This window comes from Megalobrama amblycephala, linkage group LG6, assembly GCF_018812025.1.
Source record: "Megalobrama amblycephala isolate DHTTF-2021 linkage group LG6, ASM1881202v1, whole genome shotgun sequence".
Taxonomy (NCBI): Eukaryota; Metazoa; Chordata; class Actinopteri; order Cypriniformes; family Xenocyprididae; genus Megalobrama; species Megalobrama amblycephala.
The window spans coordinates 34,958,719-34,972,258 of record NC_063049.1 but is presented as its reverse complement, the minus strand read 5'-3'; the positions used below and the strand labels follow the sequence as shown (position 1 = coordinate 34,972,258).

Here is a 13,540-nt window from a genome sequence, read left to right as displayed (position 1 = left end):
CATTGAAAGGACTTGGCTGAGTGTCTGATTGTGGCTTACTGGTCTGAACCAGGAGTTTTTCAACATTGACAGACCCAGGGATGTGCAACTAACCCAGGGACCCCTAATATAAAACACTGATTTTCTCTGTAACACAATTTGTAATAGCTATAGTGTTCCTGTCATTACTAACATTGGTTATAGGGTTTCAACTGTAATAGAAAACCTGTAAAATATCAGAGGATTTTAAGATTGGAATTTTCAGATCTTGAAAGGACAGAAATTCATAAAATCTTTAAAAGTAATGGAAGTTTTTGTAGTCTTGTATACATAGTTATAGTTATGTTTGGCCCTAAAAGATTTAATAGAATGTTGCTTTTTGTGAGTAAAAGTGCTATATATTGTGATTTTTATTTATTTATTTATTTTAATAATTATAGTAATTTAAATCTAGAGAAAGTCATGGAAAAAAAAAATCATGTGAAATTAAAAGATTAACAAACATTAAGCTTGTACCTTCTATAGCCCACCCTTACTAAAAAGACTGGGGTGGTACCATTGTATAATCATCCAACTTCTGTAGAGCTTTATTCGGAATAATGACGTCTACATGCGTCCTCTGACAATTCATTATGGGAAGAGCTTTTCAGTTTCTTAAAATTGAAGAAGACGCTGTATGCAGACCGAGACAGGTGTATTTAGACGCGAGCGCCTCTTGAGCCAATCAAAAACTTACGCTGAGCGTGGTAAGGCGGGCTCTTGTCTAATTATACAGACTTTGAACCAATCAGTTCAGCGGAGGGCGGTGCGTAGCTCGACGGGGGCGTGTCTTAGGCTTTGTGCCGTCGCAGCGCTGAAGAGCGTCTGAAGAGAGTAATGGCATGAGCCTTGCGTCGAGATCCTGTCAAAGCACTAAACAGCTAATTTCTCGCACCTGAACTTTTACATTCTTTCCTGAGGACTATTTTACCATTTAAACTGGACGTCTTATTTCCTTATTTACACTGACAAGCAACAGCAGCACTTGAGAAGTCACTCCACCGCAGTTGCGTTCCTGTCTTAAGACATTTAAAATAAAAGGATATGGTGTTGGACATGTGAAACACACGGGCAACTTCAAAAATGAAGCTGGCATCTTCTCTGTGTTGCCTCGGGTTTCTTCTCACTTCTGTGGCGGTCCGTCTCAGCGACTCGCAGCAAGGTGAGTAAACGACTGACCATCGTCTCGTGCGCAAAGGTGTTTATGCGTCTCGTGCACGCACCTATGAGCTCTGCTTACTTTTTTGTGAGGATGCTTCTCGCAGTACCCATCCTCTGGTGCGAGGAACCATTTTTTTGCCTTGGAAATCTCCCTTAACAATAAACCCTGGGAACTATAAGATGCGTTATTGTAATGGTAAATGAGTGCCATTCATTCACCACCACAATGATGCATAGATTTCATGCATAGAGTCTCTATGTGTGTTTGTGTGAAATAGGCTGGCATACAGTTGGAGCAATGGCACTGATAGCGCAGAATGGCACTGTTGAAGTGGCACTGAAAGGGGCATTCAGTCTCACTGGACGTTTGTTTTGTTATTCTCAGCCCGTACACTGTCTGAGAAAGAGTTTGAGTGGTCATTGCTTTCCGTGCATGTGAAAAATCACTTCTGTTGCCTTGAGTCGAACCTCTGTTGCGTGTGGCTGGGTTATAGTTGACTTTTCGTTTTCCTGAAAAGAAACTGGAAACTTGAAATGTCATAGTGCAATCAAGTGCCCCGTGTTTGATTTAGCATCCTTTACATTTTTAAATGTAAACATGCAGGGATATAGTTATTTGTAAGCTGTCTTATTGTACCATTTCAGTGGGAATTTATGGTCTATTTCAAATGTTTTTACTGGAAAGTTTACTAAACAGACTCAATGTGTTTAAAATGTAAGTAGCATTTTGGAAATTATAATACGTAATACGACTGGCAGATTTTATGACATAAGAATAACCTAAATACACAGCAATGTGGCGTCCACATCTCCACATGGTGGTAGTATATGAACCGAGATAGTCTGAATCACATCTCTCTCTCTCTCTCTCTCTCTCTCTCTCTCTCTCTCGCTCTGTACTTTATTGGCATTATAGTTTATATACATACATGCAAATACTAGCCAATTCCGAATATATAATATAAATGTTTAAAAGCAATGTTATTAAATAAGTGAAATATATCACATAAAATAAAAATACAAAGAAATAATTTTAGCTTGGCATCCTCATTCCTAACCCCCCCCACACACACGCACGCACGCACACACACATGCATTGATGAATAGTCATCGTGACTAATTTTCAAACGCAGATCCATCCAGAATAGGTAAATTCATCAATATGAAACCTCGATATCGATTACTGTAGTATAAATGATGCTGTAGCTACGATACTCCATCACAGTCGAGCTGAACTGACCTCATTAGAACATCCATGCAAACTTTATAGCAAAGCATTTTGTCGTTTGATGAAAACGCTCAAAACTGGCAAATGTTTGTGTCTTTATGCGCAGTTTGCGTTATGCGTTTTCAACGCTAATCAGTTATTAGTGGCTATTAGACACACCGACCTTTGACTTACGGGTAAATCCGAGCCATTTCAGTTGTCGAAAGCAGGTAAAGATCATGAATTAATCAGTTCTTATAGTTTGTTACTGATATCAGTGTCATTGGCAAAGGCACGGGCTCCTGACGCACTTCTGCGCTCCGCTGCGCTGCCCGGAGGAGACACGATGCTGATCCAATTGTTATTTTAGATTAAATAAATTAAAAAGCCCGAGGGGAAAGCGATATTAATGGGTATAAACAACAACAACGGGTAAAACAACAACAACGACACTACTTCTGTAGGATATTCTGAAAAATTACACTCGGTAAAAGTAAATAAATAACATGCTTAGTTCGAAAATGATTTTTAAGTAATTGTACATAGCTCCGGATTTGGTTTCTTTGGCTTGCAACAATAGCCGAATCACTAAACAGCCTTTGTAAGTTTCATAAAGAACTGGTTGAACTATTATTGGCTAGATGGCAAACTTTCAAGCTTTTGCCCAGTGGTTTGACATGTTATAGCCTACTTCATTTAAAAAAAATGTTTTCCATGCAGGTTTTATAAACCCATATTAATGTGGAAACATTTTACTACGTGTAAAAACTAATTTGTCCCACCACAGGTGCATTTTAAATTAACATGAAGGTGATTAAAAGTGACGAAAGCATGGCATATGTACACTTTTCCATATGCATATGTTAGTTTTAGCCTAAAATCCCAATTGTTGAAGAAAATAAAGCATTATTATGTCAAAAGTTTTATGTCAACTAAATATAATTAATGAACTTGAAGCTGAAGTTCATTAAGAAGTTCATTAAAAATGCAGAAGTCCATGATTGCATAAATACAAAGTTGAATAGTATGAATAAATAAAATATTTAATGTTAAATATTTAATATATAAATTAATATTAAATGATGTAACCTTGTTTTGGTCAATAATTTAATTTTGGGGAGTTTGGGGAGCAATTTTGTCTCATCGGTTACAGGTTATAATATGGACAAAAGTGTGTCCTCCTGTTGAACAAGGGTTGTTGTTGTTGATGATGATGATGATGATGAGAGATCTGACCACTTCAGTGCTGTTGTGTGTAGTTGGCTGTATCACTCATTATTGTGATCTGTATCGGCTATCGCTTCAGTCTGACTGAAGACGGTCGTGAATTTAAATCAGTCTCTTCCGTGACATTTAGGAGCCGTGCCAATAGCAAGACTTGTGGGGAATAGTAGGAACACAAATATCAGTTTGTTAATCGGCTTAGCTTTGGATTAAGTCCCGTCAGTGAGACTGGCTGCTGATGAAAATTAATCGTTCAGCAATTTAACTCTCCTTTTCTCTATCTGATCTTTTTCTTGGATTCCCTGCTACAGTGGAGCTGTGTAACAAGCATGGGATGTGAATAATACAGGGTAGTTTGTCTGTATATCTCTTAAAAATTGAGGAAACAAATTGTAAAATTGCTCCGAACTGAACTAGATTTTAGTATTTTGACTTGCGACAATAGCAGAACCATTTTAGGTGTTAAATTGCCTTTATTAATGCAGGTTAAACTAAGAAACTTGCTTTATCTATCTATCAGAATAATTAGGTAGTATTTATTTAAGAATATGAATATACATTTTTTTGTTGACTGTGGGAAAGTACGTTTCCTTATTTCACCTCTGTCAATTCTGATCTGGCCTCTCGAGGTTTCATACAAGCTTTTGACTGACAGGTTCCATATGAGGCCAAAGTATCCCACGGGAATCTTTTTTCCCTTCCTCACTTTCTGGAGAAGTTTCATTGCTCTATCAAATACATGTTGAGCATGCTGTCTTCCATAATGGAATCTTTTTAATCCTTGCATTTTAACACTGTTGTTTATTCAGATATTTTTTTTCAAAATCCTTTATAACATGTAACTCTGACTGCGGCTTATGATATGGCATAGGCTTGTTCGTGAGGCATTGTATATTTATTCCCAGGCACACACATCTCAAGTTCACAGTACATCTAAATGTTTACACAGTGTGGCACAGACAGGATGCCCTATCAACAAAGAAGGGTAAAGTATTTGCTTTTATCGTGGCAGTCGAAGCGCATCATCTCTCGCTCGCTTTTTATTTTGTCAAAGTGAGAGGCCACAGTGCTACAAACGCCTGCCTACGCAGCAATAACCCATTGTCTCACAAAGCCCATTTATTCAGTTTTTCTCCATCTTGGTCCAAGAAAGGCAGGCTGACCTCTGAGCCTGTGTGTCTCAGTGGGAAGAAAAGCAGCCTTTGATTCTGTTAGGAGCGCCAACTCCTGCCAAGCGAAGGCGGGTTCCTGCGTAGCGTGCTGCTCTCTGCTCCGGCTCTGAGTGTCTCCCTCCTTTTGGAGCTGCACTGACTGACTGACTGCTGCTGCTGTACATGTGCTACCTCATCCTTCCAGAGGCTAATGGGAATTTGATGATTTGTTTGTGGATTTGATCATGATAGACCTGCTACTGGCTCAAAACACATTGTGTATTCATTCTGTCACTTCCTCTCTCTAGCCTTGTCATAGATTTCTACATTGATTTAACCAACAAAACCTGCCCGCTGACGCTTTAAAAGGTTTTTTTTTTTGTTTTGTTTTTTTGAGGCTTTTTAAAGGGATAGTTCACTTAAAATTAACCATTTTGTTCCATTGACTTTCATTGTATGTACAAAAAACATTTTTCTTTGGTGTTGCACAGTAGAAAGAAAGTCGTGAATGACGTGAATTTTTATTTTTGGGTGAACTATCCAAAAGTTTTATGGTGTTCATCTTGTTCATCTCAGGACGTGTTCTACATTTACATGTTCTGGATTTACAGTATTATTAACATAGTGTGGCCAAGATCTGGCCCACATCTGGTACATGCGGATTACACACGGACCAGATGTGGGCCGAATCTGGGCCGACACTATGTTGCTGTCTGGGACTGTTGCCTAAAACACTCAATTTCCTCTTCCATATATAAATATATAAACATATGGACATATATAACACATAAACGTATGTCCATATATAAATATACAAACAAAAGTCCACTGTTTTAAAATGAGAATTAAGTGATTTTGCATCAAACACTCTATATGAAAACACCGAAATGGGCATAGAACATCCAACCCAATCTCACAGCAATTCAACACGTATTTTACAAGGTGGATAATTCGTACGAATTCGCACTTGTACAAATTTGTACGTTTTTTGCTAGATCGTACATATTTTATGATTTGCCGAATTTGTATGACCTAACCCTAACCCCGTCCCTAAAACTACCCGTCACTGGGGTTTAGACAAATCGTATGAATTTGTACGAGTGATTTTCTCTCCAAACTACTTGTCTCATTTTTTTTCTCCCAGCATCAAGAATAAATCCAAATATAGCTGCGAGCAGCGATGGCGGGCCCAAGCCCGGTGGCACCGCCACCCCGGTGGCTTCAGGGCAACTGTGCACAGCGGGCAATAGGCATTTAAAACGGTTAAACATCAAAGGACTATGTCAAATTCACTCCACATTTACTGCACTACAAGGTGCCGCTATAGAGCCCCTCCTCCCTGCCCATTTTCAAAGGATTACATGTGCCAAGTTTTAACATTATTCTGATGAATTTTGAAGCAAATCAGGTAAAAATAAGAGGGTGATCTCAATGTATGCTGAAAGTGACACATTTTCTGCTTCCAGTTGGTGGCGCTATGACTTTGAATCACAATAGTCACATCCATGTGATCAGCCTTGTACAACGAAGACTAAGCCGAAGTTTCGTCAAAATCAATTAATGTATGCAGAAGTTATAACACTTTGTTTCCTTTTCTTGCCATAAATTTGTTGCCTCGCCACGGCCAAACTGTTTGAGATATCCAAAATCCGTCTGCAATTAAACAACTTCAATGTTTTAGCAACAAGTTAAAAAAAGCTTGGTGTAAATTGGATAAACCCTGTAGGAGCAGTAGTATAAAATTCATTGCCTGTTTTTTCAAAAAATTAACATTCAAACAAAAATAGCCGACTTCCTGTTGGTCGGAGCTAATGAATGTAAATTAGAAAATTGTCTGGCTTGATGAGAACAATATGTGTACCGAGTTTGGTGACTGTAGAAAAAACTAACCCCCCCACTTTTGTCAAAAGGTGGCGCTACTGAGCCCCTCCACCACGCCCATTTCTATGGCTTTGTCCATGTCTACTGGTTGACAATATTGATGTGTGTGTCGAGTTTCATGCAATTTGAAGCATGTTAAGAGCCTCAAAAACACTCAAGAATATTATTACAGTTTGACCTGTTGCCATGGCAACAGTATTTCAAATATCAAAAATCCTGTCATAGGTCTACATCTGCTATGTATTGACATTACACTGATGAAGTTTGAAGCAAATTAGGTAAAAATAAGAGAGTGATCTCAAAGCATTTCAAAAAGTGATACACTTCCTGCTGCCAGTTGGTGGCGCTATAACTTTGACTCACAATAGTCACATCCATGTGATCAGACTACTACAACCAACACACTCGTGAAGTTTCATAAAGATCAATATATGTATGCAGACGTTATAACACATTTCCTGTTTCATTTTCTCGCCATAAATTCGTTGCCTCGCCACGGCCAAACCGTTCGAGATATCAAAAATCCGCTGGCAATTTTTAATCATCAATGTCTTGTCTTCATGCTGACCGAGTTTGGTGGCGATCGGATTAATCGCCTAGGAGGAGTATATCAAATTCCAGAGCATGCGTTTTTCAAACAACCCTTAATAGCTGACTTCCTGTTGAGGTGGCGTTTAACTTAGAGCACGAAAGTTGTTCGGCCCGATGAGGTCTATATGTGTACCGAGTTTCATACTAATACGTGCAAGCGTGTTTAATATATGGACCAAATTTTCAGACTTTTTCAAGGGGGCGCTGTCGAGCCCCCCTGCCACGCCCGGGTACCAGCCTCTGCGGCGTCCTAATGGCCGCAGATTCCAATGTGTGTGCAAATTTTCAGGAGTTTTTGAGCATGTTAAGGCCCCCAAAAAGCCCCAGAAGACGGAAAAAAAAAAAAAAAAAAAAAAATAAAAATATAGCTGCGAGCAGCGATGGCGGGCCCAAGCCCGGTGGCACCGCCACCCCGGTGGCTTCAGGGCAACTGTGCACAGCGGGCAATAGGCACTTAAAACGGTTAAACATCAAAGGACTATGTCAAATTCACTCCACATTTACTGCACTACAAGGTGCCACTATAGAGCCCCTCCTCCCTGCCCATTTTCAAAGGATTACATGTGCCAAGTTTTAACATTATTCTGATGAATTTTGAAGCAAATCAGGTAAAAATAAGAGGGTGATCTCAATGTATGCTGAAAGTGACACATTTTCTGCTTCCAGTTGGTGGCGCTATTACTTTGAATCACAATAGTCACATCCATGTGATCAGCCTTGTACAACGAAGACTAAGCCGAAGTTTCATCAAAATCAATTAATGTATGCAGAAGTTATAACACTTTGTTTCCCTTTTCTTGCCATAAATTCGTTGCCTCGCCACGGCCAAACCGTTTGAGATATCCAAAATCCGTTTGCAATTAAACAACTTCAATGTGTTAGCAACAAGTTAAAAAAAGTTTGGTGTAAATTGGATAAACCCTGTAGGAGCAGTAGTATAAAATTCATAGCCTGTTTTTTCAAAAAATTAACATTCAAACCAAAATAGCTGACTTCCTGTTGGTCGGAGCTAATGAATGTAAATTAGAAAATTGTCCGGCTTGATGAGAACAATATGTGTACCGAGTTTGGTGATTGTAGGAAAAACTAACCCCCCCACTTTTGTCAAAAGGTGGCGCTACTGAGCCCCTCCACCACGCCCATTTCTATGGCTTTGTCCATGTCTACTGGTTGACAATATTGATGTGTGTGTCGAGTTTCATGCAATTTGAAGCATGTTAAGAGCCTCAAAAACACTCAAGAATATTATTACAGTTTGACCTGTTGCCATGGCAACAATATTTCAAATATCAAAAATCCTGTCATAGGTCTACATCTGCTGTGTATTGACATTACACTGATGAAGTTTGAAGCAAATCAGGTAAAAATAAGAGGGTGATCTCAAAACATTTCAAAAAGTGATACACTTCCTGCTGCCAGTTGGTGGCGCTATAACTTTGACTCACAATAGTCACATCCATGTGATCAGACTCCTATAACGAACACACTCGTGAAGTTTCATAAAGATCAATATATGTATGCAGACGTTATAACACATTTCCTGTTTCCTTTTTCTCGCCATAAATTCGTTGCCTCGCCACGGCCAAACCGTTCGAGATATCAAAATCCCCTGGCAATTTTTAATCATCAGTGTCTTGACTTCATGCTGACCGAGTTTGGTGGCGATCGGATTAATCGTCTAGGAGGAGTATATCAAATTCCAGAGCATGCGTTTTTCAAACAACCCTTAATAGCTGACTTCCTGTTGGCGTGGTGTTTAACTTAGAGCACGAAAGTTGTTCGGCCCGATGAGGTCTATATGTGTACTGAGTTTCATACTAATACGTGCAAGCGTGTTTAATATATGGACCAAATTTTCAGACTTTTTTCAAGGGGGCGCTGTCGAGCCCCCCTGCCACGCCCGGGTACCAGCCTCTCCGGCGTCCTAATGGCCGCGGATTCCAATGTGTGTGCCAATTTTCAAGAGTTTTTGAGCATGTTAAGGCCCCCAAAAAGCCCCGGAAGACGGAAAAAAAATAAAAAAAAAAAAAAAAAAAAAATAATAATCCTTAGAAGAACAAGAGGGCCCTGCGCGAATTTTCGCTTGGGCCCTAATAAAAAATAATCCTTAGAAGAACAAGAGGGCCCTTCGCCATTTCATTGGCTTGGGCCCTAATAATAATAATAATAATAATAATAAATATAGCTGCGAGCAGCGATGGCGGGCCCAAGCCCGGTGGCACCGCCACCCCGGTGGCTTCAGGGCAACTGTGCACAGCGGGCAATAGGCACTTAAAACGGTTAAACATCAAAGGACTATGTCAAATTCACTCCACATTTACTGCACTACAAGGTGCCACTATAGAGCCCCTCCTCCCTGCCCATTTTCAAAGGATTACATGTGCCAAGTTTTAACATTATTCTGATGAATTTTGAAGCAAATCAGGTAAAAATAAGAGGGTGATCTCAATGTATGCTGAAAGTGACACATTTTCTGCTTCCAGTTGGTGGCGCTATGACTTTGAATCACAATAGTCACATCCATGTGATCAGCCTTGTACAACGAAGACTAAGCCGAAGTTTCATCAAAATCAATTAATGTATGCAGAAGTTATAACACTTTGTTTCCCTTTTCTTGCCATAAATTCGTTGCCTCGCCACGGCCAAACCGTTTGAGATATCCAAAATCCGTTTGCAATTAAACAACTTCAATGTGTTAGCAACAAGTTAAAAAAAGCTTGGTGTAAATTGGATAAACCCTGTAGGAGTAGTAGTATAAAATTCATAGCCTGTTTTTTCAAAAAATTAACATTCAAACCAAAATAGCTGACTTCCTGTTGGTCGGAGCTAATGAATGTAAATTAGAAAATTGTCCGGCTTGATGAGAACAATATGTGTACCAAGTTTGGTGACTGTAGGAAAAACAAACCCCCCCACTTTTGTCAAAAGGTGGCGCTACTGAGCCCCTCCACCACGCCCATTTCTATGGCTTTGTCCATGTCTACTGGTTGACAATATTGATGTGTGTGTCGAGTTTCATGCAATTTGAAGCATGTTAAGAGCCTCAAAAACACTCAAGAATATTATTACAGTTTGACCTGTTGCCATGGCAACAATATTTCAAATATCAAAAATCCTGTCATAGGTCTACATCTGCTGTGTATTGACATTACACTGATGAAGTTTGAAGCAAATCAGGTAAAAATAAGAGGGTGATCTCAAAACATTTCAAAAAGTGATACACTTCCTGCTGCCAGTTGGTGGCGCTATAACTTTGACTCACAATAGTCACATACATGTGATCAGACTCCTATAACGAACACACTTGTGAAGTTTCATAAAGATCAATATATGTATGCAGACGTTATAACACATTTCCTGTTTCCTTTTTCTCGCCATAAATTCGTTGCCTCGCCACGGACAAACCGTTCGAGATATCAAAAATCCCCTGGCAATTTTTAATCATCAGTGTCTTGACTTCATGCTGACCGAGTTTGGTGGCGATCGGATTAATCGTCTAGGAGGAGTATATCAAATTCCAGAGCATGCGTTTTTCAAACAACCCTTAATAGCTGACTTCCTGTTGGCGTGACGTTTAACTTAGAGCACGAAAGTTGTTCGGCCCGATGAGGTCTATATGTGTACCGAGTTTCAGACTAATATGTGCAAGCGTGTTTAATATATGGACCAAATTTTCAGACCTTTTTCAAGGGGGCGCTGTTGAGCCCCCCTGCCACGCCCGGGTACCAGCTTCTGCCCGGCCCTGTTGGCCGCGGATTCCAATGTGTGTGCCAATTTTCAAGAGTTTTTGAGCATGTTAAGGCCCCCAAAAAGCCCCGGAAGACGGAAAAAAAAAAAAAAAAAAAAAAAAAAAAAAAAAAAAAAAAAAAAAATAATAAATATAGCTGCGAGCAGCGATGGCGGGCCCAAGCCCGGTGGCACCGCCACCCCGGTGGCTTCAGGGCAACTGTGCACAGCGGGCAATAGGCACTTAAAACGGTTAAACATCAAAGGACTATGTCAAATTCACTCCACATTTACTGCACTACAAGGTGCCACTATAGAGCCCCTCCTCCCTGCCCATTTTCAAAGGATTACATGTGCCAAGTTTTAACATTATTCTGATGAATTTTGAAGCAAATCAGGTAAAAATAAGAGGGTGATCTCAATGTATGCTGAAAGTGACACATTTTCTGCTTCCAGTTGGTGGCGCTATGACTTTGAATCACAATAGTCACATCCATGTGATCAGCCTTGTACAACGAAGACTAAGCCGAAGTTTCATCAAAATCAATTAATGTATGCAGAAGTTATAACACTTTGTTTCCCTTTTCTTGCCATAAATTCGTTGCCTCGCCACGGCCAAACCGTTTGAGATATCCAAAATCCGTTTGCAATTAAACAACTTCAATGTGTTAGCAACAAGTTAAAAAAGCTTGGTGTAAATTGGATAAACCCTGTAGGAGTAGTAGTATAAAATTCATAGCCTGTTTTTTCAAAAAATTAACATTCAAACCAAAATAGCTGACTTCCTGTTGGTCGGAGCTAATGAATGTAAATTAGAAAATTGTCCGGCTTGATGAGAACAATATGTGTACCGAGTTTGGTGACTGTAGGAAAAACTAACCCCCCCACTTTTGTCAAAAGGTGGCGCTACTGAGCCCCTCCACCACGCCCATTTCTATGGCTTTGTCCATGTCTACTGGTTGACAATATTGATGTGTGTGTCGAGTTTCATGCAATTTGAAGCATGTTAAGAGCCTCAAAAACACTCAAGAATATTATTACAGTTTGACCTGTTGCCATGGCAACAATATTTCAAATATCAAAAATCCTGTCATAGGTCTACATCTGCTGTGTATTGACATTACACTGATGAAGTTTGAAGCAAATCAGGTAAAAATAAGAGGGTGATCTCAAAACATTTCAAAAAGTGATACACTTCCTGCTGCCAGTTGGTGGCGCTATAACTTTGACTCACAATAGTCACATCCATGTGATCAGACTCCTATAACGAACACACTCGTGAAGTTTCATAAAGATCAATATATGTATGCAGACGTTATAACACATTTCCTGTTTCCTTTTTCTCGCCATAAATTCGTTGCCTCGCCACGGCCAAACCGTTCGAGATATCAAAAATCCCCTGGCAATTTTTAATCATCAGTGTCTTGACTTCATGCTGACCGAGTTTGGTGGCGATCGGATTAATCGTCTAGGAGGAGTATATCAAATTCCAGAGCATGCGTTTTTCAAACAACCCTTAATAGCTGACTTCCTGTTGGCGTGGTGTTTAACTTAGAGCACGAAAGTTGTTCGGCCCGATGAGGTCTATATGTGTACTGAGTTTCATACTAATACGTGCAAGCGTGTTTAATATATGGACCAAATTTTCAGACTTTTTTCAAGGGGGCGCTGTCGAGCCCCCCTGCCACGCCCGGGTACCAGCCTCTCCGGCGTCCTAATGGCCGCGGATTCCAATGTGTGTGCCAATTTTCAAGAGTTTTTGAGCATGTTAAGGCCCCCAAAAAGCCCCGGAAGACGGAAAAAAAAAAAAAAAAAAAAAAAAAAAAAAAATAATAATAATCCTTAGAAGAACAAGAGGGCCCTGCGCGAATTTTCGCTTGGGCCCTAAAAAACAAGAGGGCCCTGCGCGAATTTTCGCTTGGGCCCTAATAATCCTTAGAAAAACAAGAGGGCCCTGCGCGAATTTTCGCTTGGGCCCTAATTACATGGCCTTTCAACAGTAGCAGAGTTGTGCTACAATTAGTGCCAACAAGTGTGACATGCCTTTATAAAGCTTGAAGTCTAATAAGACTTGATACCTCACAGAGTCCGTAAGGGAGAGACGGAGAAAGAGAGAGAGAGAAAATGAGGGAGAACATGTTTATAATGTGGCCTTTTATGCATTCATATTCACATGCTGTGTTTACAATCTTCTGTTGGTTTGACACATTATTATCAGTATTCATACATGCAGTGTTTGACCATGGTTAAAAGTTCATGGCAACTCATGTGTAATTCATAACAAAAAATTGTTCGCAGACAAAATATTCATTCTGACAATAGCTTTTCCCATGCACTGAGTATCTAAGAGAATCACATTAGACAGAAGTCAGCTATTTTCCTTTCAAGGTCAGTTACACGGTAAGTCAGAAGTTCAAATCATTTAACCTCTGACTGCTCAGCTCGGCAGGCTGGGGATGCTTTCTTTTTATCTAGAACAGCGATGACTGCCAGATCGACCCCATGTGGCTGTTTTCTTGATTTCCATCTTTACAAGTTCAGCAGTGATGTATTGAAACAAGAGCAATCTTGGCCTGAAGAG

General features: G+C 39.9%; 1 protein-coding gene across 1 annotated transcript in view; it reads left to right on the top strand.

Moving 5' to 3' along the window:
- Window positions 1-849: 849 nt before the first annotated feature.
- Window positions 850-13,540, top strand: part of erbb4b (erb-b2 receptor tyrosine kinase 4b) — a 373,945-nt gene continuing 361,254 nt past the window's right edge. The window contains exon 1 of the mRNA XM_048194319.1: window positions 850-1,180. Within this exon, the coding sequence (XP_048050276.1) occupies window positions 1,102-1,180 (79 nt within the window). The 5' untranslated portion in view covers window positions 850-1,101. The remainder of the gene's footprint in view (window positions 1,181-13,540) is intronic.